Source organism: Nilaparvata lugens, chromosome 1 (assembly GCF_014356525.2).
Source record: "Nilaparvata lugens isolate BPH chromosome 1, ASM1435652v1, whole genome shotgun sequence".
Lineage (NCBI taxonomy): Eukaryota > Metazoa > Arthropoda > Insecta > Hemiptera > Delphacidae > Nilaparvata > Nilaparvata lugens.
The window spans coordinates 98,581,143-98,598,235 of record NC_052504.1 but is presented as its reverse complement, the minus strand read 5'-3'; the positions used below and the strand labels follow the sequence as shown (position 1 = coordinate 98,598,235).

The window sequence follows — 17,093 nt, the reverse complement described above, 5'->3', positions numbered from 1 at the left end:
GCGGCCATTTAAAATGTTGTTTCTCAAATAACTCAAAAACCGTTGGTTTTACAAAAAAATTACATGAATAACTTTATTTAGTAAATTTAATTGCCTATCGATTCGTACCAAATTTTTTAAGATTGGACCAATATTAACTGAGATATGGCAGCCTTAGTGATAGGTGACCACTGGACGTTTGTTGCAGTGCAAACAATGTCATGCTGATAGAGTCGCCTCAATGATGCAACAATCTCTTCTTGCATTGCATGTTAAAAGTAAGCGATTTTAGGTCATTTCAAACAATAAAATAACGTTACATAACTCTCTAAAGGTGGGTCACCAACCACTAAAGCTGCCATATCTCAGTTAATATTGGACCAATCTTAAAAAATCTGGTACGAATCGATAGGCAATCAAACTTACTAAAAAATGTTATTCTTGTAAAGTTTTTGTAAAACCAACGGTTTCTGAGTTATTTGAGAAAAAACATTTTTAAATGGCCGCCATTTTGTTTCATGAATTTGAAAAATTATCATAATTTTTTTGTAGCTTTGTCTAGTTGTTATAAATGATTGTGCAGATTTTCAATTTTGTATGTTTAAACATTATTTAGGAAAAAAATAAGTGAAAAAAGCAAAATGGCCGCTGTGTGAGTAACTGAAGACTTCCGGACAATTCAAATAAGATATTTAGATATGTTTTTTACCCATGAACAATGCCCTAGAGTTCGTAAACACCCTGTAGAATTGAAGGTTCTATTCGACTCGTTCAACTTTTATCCCTTTTCTTCATTTCATTTTCCCGCGCCGAATACATTTCTTCAACTTCCTGAATTTTTCTATCATACTCGTTGGCTCCTTTGAATAGGTTCTCATCGATCTGCAGTTGGAGACGATTTAATACCTTGGTGAATTGACTTTTGATCACCTCATTGCTTCGATTTTTCAAAACGTCAATCCTGTAGTTGAGTTCACGCTTTTCTCGAACAGCATCGTTCAACTCTACACTCAGTTGGTTTATACTTTTCTGTTTGGACGACAATTCTTCTTGCATCTCAGTTACCTGCGAACAAATAAGGACATAATTGATAAATCGTTCAATAATTGGTCAAAACGAAGATGACCTATGGTGAGGTCCACGTTATAATGGCAGTGTTTGATTAGCAATGGTATTGCTATCATTCAACAAAGCAGATATCGCTATCTCTTTCTCGCTTTGATCTGCTGCCAGAACGACATTCAACAATGAAGAATTTATTGATTCATTGATAAAATATTAACGGTTCATTCTCATTTAAAAAAATCAATTACATTTTATTAAGCAAAAAATTATATTTTTCAATGATTTCATAATGAATTCTCATAATAAGGATGAAATATTTTGTAAATTAATTATTAATACTACATTGTTAAAAGACAATCTGGCAACAGAGCAAGGCGAGAATGATAGACAAGGATAACAATACCATTGCTAATCAAACACTGCCATTATAGCGTGGACCTCACTCACTACCTCCATAAACAAAGCCATAGTGCATTCGTGTGACGTCAGCACAGGTAGGGCTCCCACACCAATAAAAACACTAGCTAATATAGATCAGATGAAATCAACGAATTTTTATTGGTGTAGGAGCCCTACCTGTGCTGACGTCACACGAATGCACTATGGCTTTGTTTATGGAGGTAGTGAGTGAGGTCCACGCATCAACTATGATATTTTTGGCCTTGAGCTAGCAGTGAATAATTTTAGAAAATTAACAGTCAAGTTGGAGGTAAAATATAACGTTATTCTTTGAATTTTGAATGATAATCAACAATTACCTGTTAATAATATTACCTGTTTCGTGAGGATAATCAGCTTCATTCTGTCTTCCTCTGACTTTTTCTCCAACATATTGACCTTCTCATTCGAACTCTTCTGGTTCATAGATTTCAGATCGAAAATCTGAAGAAAATAATTATCAAATCAGGACTTCAAATGGAATTGAAAGAATAAAAACACTTATAAAATAATCTGAATAACTAGATTCGACTGAAAAAATATTTTAAAATCTACAAAATACATTTCAATAGAGAAACTTGATGATCAACATGATTGATTTAGTGTCAGTTTAAACTAGATCAAATCCGTATCAACTCTTGTTCGTTGTAACTTGGTCATGTTAATTTCATAATGAACTTCCACAATTAAGATGAAATATTTGTTAGTTAATTATTAATTCTACATTGGTAAAAGACGATCTGGCAACAGAGCAAAGCGAGAAAGATAGCGCTATATGCTTTGTTGAATGATAGACAAGGATAGCAATACCATTGCTAATCAAACACTGCCATTATAACGTGGACCTCACTATTTTTTCGCAGGTAACTGAGATGCAAGAAGAATTGGACCTTACTATAGAAGGGATCCTGAAAAAATTCAAGAACATGTCAAGATTCTTGCTTATTTATCACTGCAATTGAGAGACTGATACTCCCCAGGCATAAAGATGGGCGGGGTTGCTAGACCTCAAGTGGTTTTGTGACAGACAGGTGCATAGTATGAGAACTTACTTTTTCACAAAGCAAGAGTATCTTTATAAAATAGTCAGAGAAGCAGACAAGAAATAGACCCCTCTCAACTTATCAGAGCGAAACATTAATGCTGTCCAACGTAGCAATCAGCATGAAAGCGAGGCCCTGGAGCAGTGGAGGAGGAAACAGTTGCATGGGAGGCATGCATTTGCATTAGGAAAGCCTGATATGGATGCAGATCATTCGAATGCCTGGCTAAAGCATGGTGACTTGTTCATTGAAACAGAAGGCTTCATGGTGGCTATACAAGACCAAGTGATAGCCACCAAAAATTACAAAAAATATATAATGAAGCTACCTTTGAACGATGACCTTTGTACACGCTGTGGTATGGCATCAGAGACAGTACAGCACATTGTGTCTTCCTGCCAGTCAATGGTAGGCACTGAATACCTCAAGAGGCATAATGATGTTGCTGGCATACTGCAACAGGACCTGGCATTAAGGCATAAGTTGATTGTCGAGAAAGTTCCTTACTATCAATATGCTCCAACTTCAATCCTAGAGAACAATACCCACAAGGTATTGGGTATGATCTGTATTGGGACAGATCTGTGCTGACTGACAGAACGATTCCACATAACAGGCCAGATTTAATCCTGATGAATAAGCTGACCAGGGAAACAGTCTTAATAGATGTAGGCATTCCATGCTGTCATAACATGGAACACTACTATAGTGAAAAGATTTCCAAGTATCTCCCCCTGGCAGCTGAGATAAAGGATATCTGGCATCAAGAGAAAGTGGAATTCGTACCAGACATAATATCTGCAGTTGGATTGATGGGGAAAAAAGTGACTGCAAACCTAAGTCATGGGTGCCTCGAGAAACAAGATCTACTTGATGCAGAAGGCAGTGATGCTCAACACTGTATCAATGGTTAGGGCATTCTTAAACCTAGCAACAGAATAATTCATCAAAGTCTTGTTATAGACCGATTTTGATGAAAAACTCACATAGTAATGTGATGGAAAATGAAAATAATAATAATAGTCAACTGGATACTCACTTCTTTCTCTTTCTCAGCAATTACTCTCTTCAATGTGTTGATCGAGTTGATAGCTGCCTGTTCCATTTTTGTTCGAGAAGATTCATACTCTTTCTGATAATATTCTTCAATTTTTTTCACTTGCGAGGCGAAATGCTGAATAGTGAGTGTTTTGGCTGTTTCCTCGGCTGCATTCAGATCTGCCAAATATTTCGATTTCAAATTGTTCTCCTGGTCGATGAGTCTCTGTTGGAAATCATCTACAAAAGAAAGATTGAAGGAAAAATATAATAGAATTGGTTTACAAGTATCAAATCAGATCCATTTATTGCCAACGACAAGTATAAAACAAGTGTAGGCCACGTCATAAAAGTCACAACCATTGTTATACAAGTGCATAAGATCACAATCTATAAATTATTCATATTAAAGCTAAAATATTCATTCTGATTGTAAAAGCATTTTTAATTAGAAAATCATTAATCCTTAATTTAAAATCTTTCACAGCCAAGTCTCTAATCGATGGTATTTAATAAAATAAAAATATTCATTCAGATTGTAAAAGCAGTTAAAATAAAAATATTCATTCAGTTTGTAAAAGCAGTTTCTAATTAGAAAATCTTTAATTCTTAATTTAAAATCTTTCACAGCCAAGTCTCTAATCAATGGTATTTAATAAAATAAAAATATTCATTCAGATTGTAAAAGCAGTTAAAATAAAAATATTAGAGAAGTTCCGTTCAATCTAATAGAATCTATAAGGATTAAGTTATTAACATTTTGTTAATAACTTTGGTGTAAACCCAGCTTATGTCTCCAAAAGACATAATTAAAATACATACATTGCGCCTATTCTCAACCCTCTCCTGATTGGTCAACTACTTGAAATGTATTTTTGAATTCCGTCAGCAGATGGCAGTAGTTCTCATAAGTTTAATACTGAATGTAGGTTGGAATGACCTGGAAATATTGACCAATCACGTGGAAATGGGTATAGTTGGCCAGTGGTAATAAAAATATTCATTCAGTTTGTAAAAGCAGTTTCTAATTAGAAAATCTTCAATTCTTAATTTAAAATCTTTCACAGCCAAGTCTCTATCAATGGTATTTAATTCAAAGGTGATTAAATAATCTAATTGCACACGCCCTAAAACTCACATGACTGGATTTGTACCGACAATATTCATTTCTCAAGTTCAATTTACTTATAGTATTGTGGGATTGAATTTCAGAATGACTAGAGAAGGACGTAACATTGTTTTTTACGAACAATAAACATTGAAATCTAAAAATACAGGGTAAACACAAAAGCTTAATGAAAAGAGGTTTACAATGCGAAAGGGGTGGAACTTTACATATATTTCTTATTGCCCTCTTTTGTAAAATAAACAGAGAATTAGCATATTTGTAGTTTCTCCATAAAATAGTACCATAGGAAAGATGAGAGTGTACATAGCTATAGTAATTAGGATTTTTTGAATCTCTTGAGCATAAAAGTACCCCTTGTGACTTTTGGGATAGTGTAATCAAAATGACTCTACCACTTCCTCCCTTAATGGAGGGATTCAGTGAGAATGATAATATAAGACATTGTGCATGAATTTAGAAGTCTACAAAATAATTTTTGAATAGTAGCGCTCATCGAATTTCCATCTAGCTGTTTACCCTGTTGTCAATATTTGCAGTAGCAGAAGTCTTTGGGGTGATCTACGGCATTTAATTTGGATTTTTGTTTGATAATAATTAGAAATTAGAAGTATTTATATTATAAAAGACTTATCGTCAAATTACAAACTTATCTTTTGTAATGATTTCAATGTAACCTAGTTTTCCGTATTTTTATCTAGTTTAGTTGTTTATAATAAGTTGGTATATTTTTCTTTTCCTTCTAATTTGTTTATTACGGTTGTTCGAACTAACTAACCTTTATAACTAAAATTACTAACTAAATTTTTAAAGATTTTTCAGAAAGAATATTATGATCACCCCGACACATATTATTATAGTGGGGTATCATAATTAGAATTAAGTTTATTATTAGCAACTTTTGTATGTACCTGTTTTGTTAATAAACACCTCTGGTTGCAATTCATTGGTAATAAGAGAAATTATTAATTATTATTAACTCACTGCCGACACACATTTTGTTCTTTGCCGGTACTGCCATATTGTAATTGATAATAGCCTATTTATTTTATTTATTTGTTATTACTTTTATGGAAAATAAATAAAATTTAAATTATATAATATTGAGCAAGTTTTATAATTTTACAAAATTGAACAAGTAGGCTATTATATTATCTATAACACTAAAAGATCGAAGCATCACAATACTCGTATTTAGATAAAAATAACATCAATAGGTCCACGATATAATAATATTAATAGCAGTGTAGGAAGATAGGAGAAAAGGGTTGCCAGATCTCAGCCTTGCCACCCAAACAGCTGATACTGGTGTATCTTATCAATTTAACTTTTTATAATTGTTCAAAATAGTTAATCATATTTTATTTGTCAAGAAAATATATTTTTTAAAGATGTAATAATAAATTTTCATGATTGAGATTAAATATTTTGTCAATTAGTTGAATTTCTACATTGTTGATAAACGATGTGGCAACATCGCAATGCAAGAAAGAGATAGCGCCATCTGCTTTGTTGAACGATAGACAAGGATAGCAGCACCATTGCAAATCACACGCTGCCATTATAACGTATACCTTACTAAAGTATTTTTATATTTCATTGCTACATTCAATATTTATTTTATAATATTTCAACTCATGAGAGTCATTTCAAAATGCAAAACAAAAGTTTCATGAGCTGAAACATTTAATGCATAAATGAAATATAAAATGGTGTTACTTTTATTTAGATATAAGTGATCTAGCCCTGTATAGAATAAATTCAATACTAACTCGTATTGCGCGAAAAATCAAGATTTTAGTAGAAGAATTAGGAATATAAATAAAAATTGACATCTAAGTACCCTTTTCAAATTAGTTAGTCACGACATGTTTCGGCAATATAATGTGATTATCTTTTTTTAAAGAAAAAATACAAGAATTAGGAAGTATTATCCTATACTATTAAACGAGCAACTTCTGTTTATATGTTTAGATGTTTGTATTTCACCGGATCTCGAAAACGGCTCTAACGATTCTCACGAAATTCAGAACATAGTAGGTTTATAATATCAAGATTTGATTGCACAAGGTCTCATCCCTGGGAAAACTCGTTGGAGGACATTAAAAGGATGATTATTATTCATCCTTGGGAAAACAGCTGATAATAATTATTTCGTCGTCTGTTGGTGATGGAAGTGAGTGGGCGAGTTCATGTGTGTGGGGCTGTGTCAAAATTATCAAATTATGACTCAGCTGTTGAACTTTTGTAATCATTCAATCAGGTACTTAGTGCCGGTTGCAAAAAAGCCGGGTTATTTTCAATCCTGATTAATTCCAGTAAATCCATCCTAGTGAAATGGTCTTCTCTGATTTGGTTCACGTCAAGATAATCAGGATTAAAATTTAACCGGCTTTTGTGCAACTGGGCTTTGTGAGGGAAATTTTTGCATTCCTCTGGTAATTATCTCAATTTACTGTGATTAGATAGAACATTTCTGTATGAATGTTATTATAAATTTCTACTTTCGTAATAATTTTTTTATGCTTTTGTACTCCAGAGCGAAGCTCGGTCCTCGATATTGATACTTATATGTGACCAACGAAAAATCAAAATCAATCAATCAATCAATCAATCAATGATTCATCAAAACCATGAAAAGCTAGAGCATGAAAATGAAAAGAAATACTGTAGCAGTGATTCATCAAAGAAAGGATATTGCAATATATAAAATAAGGTTATGATTACCAGAGAAAATATATGAAAGTGCAAGGAGAGATATTGGGAGGATGACGTATGAAGAGATAAATAGCAAGGATATACTATGTAGTGTAGAGTGATTCGGGATAAACGGAAATATAGATTGATTCATAAAAAGCGTTTTGTGGAGTTTGATAACAATTATGAAGTATTTTGCAGAGATTTTACACACTAGAGAAGTCGAAAATTTCCACTAGAGAAAATTGAAATTAGAAAAAGTTTTTATCTATTTCACTATGCACAACGAAAACTGCTAAAGTGAGGTTCACGTTATAATGGCAGTAGAGAAAGATACGAGAACAACGTAGCCGATCCTCTGTCTTGTCAATGCCTTCTATAGACGGTAGCTGATACAGGTTTATTGATAAAAACACTTCACTTATATGGGCTACTTTTGTACAAATTAATAAAACAATATAAAAACTTGTAGTACTTGTATTTTAAAGTTTTTAATAATAAAGGGTACTACATGTTTTTACATTGTTTTATTAGTTTTATTGATGTAATACTAGTAGTTCTGTGAACAGTAGACCTCACGCAGTATTCTCATCCACAAGTACCTGATTGAAACTATAATAGACCTTATGGAAATACAGCAATAGACTGGCTTCTCCACACATCTGTGTAATCACTTGTCAGCTGATTTATGATGAATAAACAGCTATAATCTATAGATAATAATCTATAGTCTGATTTTTACTCCAATATTGGCGTATGAAGGAGGCTCCTTTTTCCTTTTATATTATCCTTGAAATGCAAAATTTCCAAAAACCTTGTATATAGGTCGACGCGCAATTAAAAAAGGAACATACTTGTCAAATTTCATGAAAATCTATTACCGCGTTTCACCGTAAATGCGCAACATAAAAACATATAAATATTCAAACATTAAGAGAAATGCCAAACCGTCAACTTTAATCTTAGACCTCACTTCACTCGGTCAATTAACTGTTCATTATCGTTAAAAAATCAATTGTATTTTTTATTAAGCAAGAAATTATATTTATCAATGATTTCATGATGAATTTAAGCTGCATGATTAAGATGAAATAATTTGTTAATAAATTATTGATTCTACATTGTTAAAAGACGATCTGGCAACAGAGCAAAGCGAGAAGGAGATAGCGCTATCCGTTTTGTTGAATGATGGACAAGGATAGCAATACCATTGCTAATCAACACTGCCATTATAACGTGAACCTTACTAAAGTTAATAATTCGTTTTTGAACTATTTTTGACGACACTACAGTCAAAGATAATGCAAAAACGAATTTTGTAGTCAAAAATAGTGCAAAAACGAATTTTGTCATCAACAATACTGCAAAAACGAATTAGAAAAAGTTATTGAAGAGATTCAACTTGTAGGTCTAGAGTCCAGAGATTGATACAAAGAGGATTCGACTAGATCTAGATTATAGATCAAAAAGATTAGCCTAGGTTATAGATAAGAAAGATAAGCCTAGATTATAGATCAAAAAGATTAGCCTAGGTTATAGATCAAAAAGATGAGCCTAGATTATAGATCAAAAATATAAGGCTAGATTATAGATAAAAAATTGGAGAAACAGTATGAAGGCGGTGGAAATATGAAAATCGATAACTCTGTTATCATTTCCAATATCTTTTTAAAGGCGGTGGAAGTATGAAAATCGACAACTCTTTAGTCCTATTATCTCCACTAACTTTTTAAAACGCAAATCTCACTACAGGAAGATCACTCCAAATAAATAAGGAATTGTATCACTGCAGTACTGTATAGATGTTGCAACAAACAAATAAACAAATAATTTACAGGTTACAAGTTAGGTGATAAATTATGAAGTTTTATCATAAGAAGAAACAAATGAAGTATCAAACAAACTTACTGAGTATATATTTCTCTCTTTCTTCGACTTCCTTCATTTTAGCTTCTATTTCTTTCTTGATCGTGTTTATAATTTCACTATGCGACCTTTCAATCGCGGATACTTTCTTGCTGTAATCTTGTTCGAGTCTTTTCGTTTGTAAGGCATGCTCGTTCTGCAATAGCCTGAGTTTCTCTTCATATTTAGCAGAAATAACTTCTAAATCTGAACAATTGTTGCTATCTGTGTTACATTGATTCATAACTGTTGCTGACACAGATTCAGTTTCCGTTTTCTTTACCAAGGCCAATGCATCTGCTAGATTTTTTTCCTGGAAAATATCACAATATCTATAATATAATGGAGGAAAGAATTGGCTTATTCACATACAGGATAAGAAATTCACGAATGACGCATCATCGCGTCTGAACTACTCAACTGATTAACTTGAAATTTTGCATATAGATTATTGATTTACCGAGGATGGTTATAGGCATATTTTAAATTGTTCAAGATTTCAGTAGGTCAAGTTTTCAATTAGACCCTTGCGGAGCACGGGTTACCTGCTAGTCCTGAATATTTGAATCGTTAGAAATAGAAATAGAAATATATTTATTAGCCGATAAATACTTAAAATAGTACAGTGGGCCATGTCACATATAAACATCTCAATATAAAAAAAAAAAAAATACAGGTTACAACATACCTATAAACATCAATCAATAATTATAACACAGCAATTCTCGTAATTATATAAATATATCAGTCAGCTTGGAAGAAATTATTTATAACATCACAAGGGAGATCAAAGAACTCTCCAACACTGTACAGTGGGTTTTCTAAAAGCATCCTTTTCACTTTTGTCTTGAAAACAGATATACTCAGATTCCTGGAACACAGCGGTAATCTATTGAAGCTCTTATTGATAAAACGTCAGATTGACACTGCAACTTTCTCAATCTTACATAGGGAACATCCAAATAATTACTCTGTCTAGTGTCGTGCCTATGCATTTCTGATCTACACTTCAAAGTATGCAACTCATTTTTTACTTTTATCAGAAGAAGCATAACATACAAACTGAACACTGTCATAATATGTTGTGATTTAAAAAGAGGACGACAATGCGCATAGTAGTCTGAACCAGTCATTATTCTTAGTACTTTTTTTTGGAGTAATAGAATTCTTCCCACATTAGCTGCCCCTCCCCAGAGAATAAGCCCGTACATCATTACGCTCTGGAAAAAACCAAAGTATGAAATCTTCAAATACTGATGAGGAACAAGATTTTTCAGTCGTCTTAACAGAAACACCACCCTGCTGAGTCGTCCACACACCCAATCAATGTGACTTGTCCAAGTTAGCTTGGAATCCAACATTATACCAAGGAGTTTAACGGTTTCAATTTCATTCGTCACGTTTCTCAGATTAAAAATCATTGTCTGCGTTTTCGCTTCATTCAAAGAAAGGTAATTAGCCTGGAACCAAGCCGATACATTCTCATAGGCATTGCTCATCTGGGTCCTCAGCAATTCCAAATCAACATTACTGGAGAACAATGATGTGTCATCAGCGTAGCTTACAATCTGGTTTTCCATGTATAAAGAAATATCATTCACCATTATGATAAACAATAACGGGCCGAGTACCGAGCCCTGTGGAACCCCATACTCTATATCACGCGCATGAGAAAAACAACCATCCACACTAACTGTCTGCTTGCGATCCGTCAAATAAGACATCAAAAGCCGATTAACTGAACCCCCAACACCATAGTAAGAAAGTTTCGACAACAATATACTGTGGTCAACAATATCGAACGCTTTACTGAGGTCACACATGGTCACACCTGCAACCCTTTCTTTTCAAAGCTATTGAGAACATTTGTAACAATTTTGTTGACAGCATCTGTAGTTGATCTACCGGTTCTGAATCCAAACTGAGACGACGAGAAGAGACCCTTCTCTTCGAAATATTTCCCTAATGATCTTGTTATCACAGTCTCAAATATTTTTCCAAAAGATTGGCACCACCGATATAGGCCTGAAGTTGGCAGGATTATCCAGACTCCCACTCTTATAAATTGGTACTGTTTTAGCATGCTTAAGACAGTATGGAAAAACTGCATCCTCGATACAGTGATTAATACAGGTTTAGGTCAGCTAGAATGGATGGTCAGGTCAGACGAGTGACCAACATACAGTTTTTCATCATTTTTTCTTCAAACAATAGAAGAAAATTCGATCAAAGCTTCAATTGAAGCAGATTTTACATAAAATCCTAATTGTTAGCCACTTTGCGAGTAAATAAATTAATCCAATAGAACTAACCAATTTGAAAGCTGTAAAATTTGAATAAAATATGATGTTGCAAAGTAAATAAAATGTAAAAACGTTTGTAAAATATAAATCAATAATCTATATAAATAAAAATCGAGCCTCAAATTTTGACATTCAATAACTTTTTCATGTGTGCACCGAATTTGATGATTTTTTTTAGTTTTGTTCGTTATGTTCAGGGCCAGGTTTATGGCCTATCAAATTTATAATCCGATTTCAGGACTCTTTCCTACGGTCCTTCAAAAATTTGCATATAATCCTTATGGGAGAAGATTTGTGAGCTGGCCACACACAGAAATAAAAATCAGCTGTTATAAGCATTGCGTCATCCAACAGCCGTCGGTAGATCTGTTTTTCAATTTTCTTTCTACTGATTCACATAATTTTAATTCTTATTAATGCCGCGGTACGAACGACGTCCAAACTTGGGTCGTAGAAAATGCTGTAAATTTAGAATATGCACGGAAAAATCAGCAGCAAGGAGATATACCATTCAATTCCTCAGCAAGCTCCATTCAACTATATCTAAAAATAAAAACTACTGTACAACTAATTACTAAGCTCATAGGAAGTCCATATTGAGATGTAAAATACTGATTGTTGGATAATTTTCATAAAATTATAGTGCATCAGATTAAGCTAAGGTTAAGCACACCTAGATTCACCTAAATTAGGAGGCGCGGCTTGGTGATACAAAGTGTTGATCTTATGGAAATTGCCTTATCACACCGTTCCACGCCATGCCCGATTCAGTGTGTGTGTGTTTGAGTGCTTCCATTCAAACCAATAAGCAAGAAGCACCTGGATGCAAAATGCCGCATTGCACCTCCTCAGGTGTGCATCCAGCTAAATTTTGTCATGAGATGCATTAACTATTTGGCGGTACGAAGTTCGCCGGGCCAGCTAGTATGTAATAAATGCAATCAACTGATAGAATTTTGTAAAAAAATCCTATGAATAGACCGAAAAAATAAATAACTGTTGCAATATTTGATAATTTTCCAATTGCCAAATTCAAAGATTTTATTTCTGTTGATAAAAACATATTTCAAGCAATAACAGTTAATTACCGTTTAGCTTTATCAAATTCAAACGTCAGGGTATAAAAATTTATTACAATAGTGACAACGAGAGAGAAAATACGCATGTGAATAACAAATAAATAGATAACTTTAAATTTAATAACTTCAACGCAAAATAAAATCATATTCAAAACATTGAATAAGAAATTAGACAAAATTGTGTCTGATCACAAGGATCAGATGAATTTATAATGAAAATGCGTGTCTATCTACATGAATTCGTAAGCTGCGTTTACACCAAAGTTATCAACAAAATGTTAATAACACAATCTTTATAGATTCTATTAGATTGAACGGAACTTGACAAACACATGTGTTCGTCATCTGTATAAGTTATGTTCAATCTCAAAGAATCTATAAAGATCAAGTTATTAACATTTGTTAATAACTTTGGTGTAAACGCAGCTCTAGAATATCATACTGATTCATTACTTTTTTAAACAGCATTAGTATAATTCCTTCTACAATATCAAAAATGTAGCAAAATTGCCTTGAAAGTATGGCCACGGAGTAATAAAGAATACATTTTTCTCTGTGGTATAGTTGAAGCTTAAATATAGAATGGGTATAATTGATCAGGGTACAATAAGTGAGTTTTTGCATAAATTGCAACGTGAGAGTTACCAAGTTGCAAGATGTCACAGTGAAAGCAAAGAAGAGGGCACAATCAGACAATCAAAAATGTATGTACAGAGTAGGTGTGAATTATGGGAACAGCTTAGGCCGGTTACAGAGCTCGACCGACCTTCAGTGCGTACGTCAGTCGCGCTTGTCTAGAGATTCCATGTATCCGTACAGAGCAGGACTGACGGCACGCATGCGCACGGTCAGGACCATGCGTTTTACACTGCGTACGAAGACCATCGGTCAAGCTCGTGCGCATCCGTTCCATCGGTTGACTGACGCGCTATTGAAGCAAATGGAAGCTTTCAGACCTGTACTGATCAGTAGCCCGATCGCAATATAACCAATGTGCTGACACCTCTGCCGACAATCAGCTGATATTGAATTGAATAGCATAATTAATGAATTCAATTAATAGTGTTACATATTATTTGAATTCAGAGTTTTTCTATACGTCATTTCTTCAATCAGACTTATTTCCTAAATTTTTTATTGGAAAAATCATATATTATTATTATCTACATTTATTTGATCCGTAGCTTAAAGTGACTGCAAGTATTCCCAATGGTGATACAAGCTCGAAATAACTCATCAACATTTTTGATGGACATTCAGAAGTAGTTGAAAAATTTATCTCCATCCTCAAGCAATGATGTAAATATGGTACTGAATTCCCCTTGAAATGCTCTTTGGGCGACCATCAGGTGAATTTGAAATCTACGTCTTTTAATCTTTCGTTTACGAAGATAATAAGCTGCAATTAAACAATCTGTAAATGCGTCCATTTTGTGAGTCAGAAAAACTGATGTATGGATGCGTATGGTCAGGATGGTACATACGGACTGACGGTCGGTCGAGCTCTGTAACCGGCCTTAATGTTTCTTCAGCTAACTGGAAATTATTCTCCAATTAGAATATGATCCCCAATGAAATTGTTAAAATTGTCAATGTAAAAGAAAAATAATCTGTTTCCATGATTTTTAACAAGTCTGTTTCAGTGTATTCCTACTTTTGGGCCTCTCTGTATATTTCTAATAAATATTTCATGATTTAATCTATAACTGCTAATATTGTGTATGCTTGTATTGATCCTTCAACCACATTTGTATAAAACTAGAAAAATGAAGCATCACATAACATCTAATAATAACATCTATTATAACATCTTCGAATGTGATATTTATTGGTTATTTGTTTGTTTTCTTTTTGGCAATAAATGAATTTGAATTGGGAAAAACCCAGGACCGTCTATCCTTTTGGGTGGGTATATACCCCCCTCATTCCTCCTGGTTTTTGCCCCCCCCCCCTAACAGTTTGGTGAAATGGCGCCAAGTGTGTTATGTTTAATGATTGAATATATAAATATTGTATTTTCATTTTCCCTAGCTCTCTTCCTACATGTAATTTAAAATCAAAGCAGGATTTTCTCCTTCTGAAATAAAGCTTTACTCATATACTATCTCTGTTGAATATCTTAAGGTTCTGGATTGAAATTATTACCATAAAATACACTCACCTTAGAATCTAACAAACTTCTAAGAGTTCCTATTTCTTTCTCTTTTTCACGAATCTTCAACTCGTATTCCTTCTTTAGCGTATCATTATTACTGTCTTTGTCACCGAAAATGATTTCCGAAGCGATTTCTTTCAATTCTGCAATACTTTTGAGTTTTGTAGCATTGCTATTGCTGTCGCCTGAGATCTGGAACATTAAAATAATTTATTTATTCATTGAATCAACATTCAGTAGCTGAATGAAAAAAAACAGGTGCTAGCCCAAAACTTCTCTAATTTATTACAAAATTTAAATAAAATATCCAAATTGGGCCATTTTCAAGTGGTATGTGGTGATATGGATACAAATATGAATAAATATCCAATTTCTTGGTAAATAAAAATACTTGGATGTCAAGGAAAAAAATTTTTTCATTGATTAAATAATACATTTTCAAAATCGAGATAAAATATTTTTGAGTAATTCATTATATTTCTACATTTTTTAAAACGATCTGGCAACGTTGGGGAGCTAGAAAACGATAGCGCTATCTGCTTTGTCAAATGATAGACAAGGATTGCAACACCAGCGTTCATCAAATACTGCCATTATAACGTGGACCTCACTATAATGGATGGAATTTTTAGTTGCTTACCTGATCAGGTTTCAGTTTTGATACCAACTGCATAAATAAATCTGTGACTTCCTCTAGATTTGACGACAACTGGTGATTCTCTGTAAAAAACATATTTATGTTGAATTCAACACAGAATATTCTCAAGATTGAAGGATAGAATAACAAACTAAATTTATGTAATCCTATTATATTAAGCGAGCTATTTCTGTATATATTTATATGGTTATCTGGTTATGTGGTTATACGGGTATATATTTATGTTAAACGGATCTCGAAAACGGCTCTAACGATTTTCACGAAATTTGGAACAAAGTAGGTTTATGATATAAAGATTCGATTGCACTAGGTCTCAACCCTTGGATAACTCGCTGAAGGACATTAAAAGGATAAATACGTCCTTGGAAAAACAGCTGGAAATTTTGTCGTCTGTCGATACCGTAATGGAAGAGAGTGAACGAGTGCATGTGTGTGGTATCATCCAGCTGATCTCACGAGAAGAAAAATTCAACAAGAGAAACTTATTTTCGTTTATTTATCTTTTCTTTAGAAAACATGTTTACTTCAGAAAGTCCAAAAAAGTAACTAGATGCTGTTAGTGATACATAGTATATTAACACATATTGTAGCAAACATAGTATATCATTCTGAATCGAATTCATGGTATATCTATTTGTAATTGATGATGTGTTTGTTTTTTGCGGTGTGAATAAATTGTTATTTTGATGAGTGATAGTAGCTTAACCTAGATTTTGATTTGGACTGTAGTATAAATTTGAAAAGGGACAGTTTTAGGCATAAGCCTGTTGTGCCTCCTCATATAACTGTAAAAATAATTATACGACTGAGAAAATGAATAAATAAATATAAACTATAAATTCAATCTTTGGTTACAAAGTTTCTATGCTTTTACACTCCAGAGCAAAGCTCGGTCCCCCGATATTGGAAAATTAAATCATGAATACAAACATATTATTGTAGTACGGTATCATAATATTATGACTTAGTTTATTATTATTTATTATCTTCTGTATATTAAAATTATTATGCATATTGTTTTGTGAATAAACTCCTCTGGTTGCAGTTAATTAGCAACCGGAGAAATTATATTATAATTATTTCCATTAAAACTTATTTTTATAGTTTCTCAAACCTCATTCACGTATGCTAAAAAACTAGTTAAGCTATTGAGACTAAAATAATTGGAAGAGAATAGATGAACAAATTTACCTTCTAGTGTTGTCTGATATTTGTTCTTAATTTCCTGAGCATGAATCTCCATTTCCTTCATTTTTGATGTGGAGCAATCCAGATCTGTCATTAGTTTTGAGATTCTAGTGTTGAGGTTCGACTCTATGGTTTTTATTGCATTTTCTTTGGCAGCCTTCAATTCTATGTACATTTTTTTCAAGTCATCACATTCTTTGTCTTTCTGCTCCATGGTAACCCTGCAAATATATAATACAGAGTGACACAGAATAACGGGAACTTTTAAAAACGCCATGCAACATTAGTGGGAAGGGCAAATGATTTTATTCAAACTAATGTAAAGTTCAAGACTTGCCATTTGAGAATTTCATTCCATTTATTGTATAAAATACTATAATCATAATACAATTATGACATTGGAGGAAAAACTAGGCTGA

At 33.2% G+C, this 17,093-nt stretch overlaps 1 protein-coding gene across 1 annotated transcript; it reads right to left on the bottom strand.

Annotated features, from left to right (window-relative positions):
* Positions 1-700: 700 nt before the first annotated feature.
* LOC111043513 (uncharacterized protein PFB0765w) lies at positions 701-16,892 on the bottom strand. The gene is made up of 7 exons (XM_039419756.1): positions 16,678-16,892; positions 15,469-15,548; positions 14,835-15,020; positions 9,295-9,604; positions 3,565-3,803; positions 1,819-1,926; positions 701-1,044 (listed from the first exon to the last, which is right to left on the bottom strand). The coding sequence occupies exons 1-7, from the start codon at positions 16,886-16,888 to the stop codon at positions 751-753; spliced, it is 1,428 nt and encodes a 475-aa protein (XP_039275690.1). The 5' UTR covers positions 16,889-16,892; the 3' UTR covers positions 701-750.
* Positions 16,893-17,093: the final 201 nt, after the last annotated feature.

Bases quoted from the DNA above. Each gene is read 5' to 3' on its own strand.
- LOC111043513 (XM_039419756.1), bottom strand. From the start codon at position 16,888: ATGGAGCAGAAAGACAAAGAATGTGATGACTTGAAAAAAATGTACATA. The intron at 15,021-15,468 runs GTAAGCAACTAA...TTAATGTTCCAG, and splicing joins CAAAACTGAAACCTGATCAG to ATCTCAGGCGACAGCAATAG. The intron at 1,927-3,564 runs GTGAGTATCCAG...TATTTTCTTCAG, and splicing joins TTGCTGAGAAAGAGAAAGAA to ATTTTCGATCTGAAATCTAT.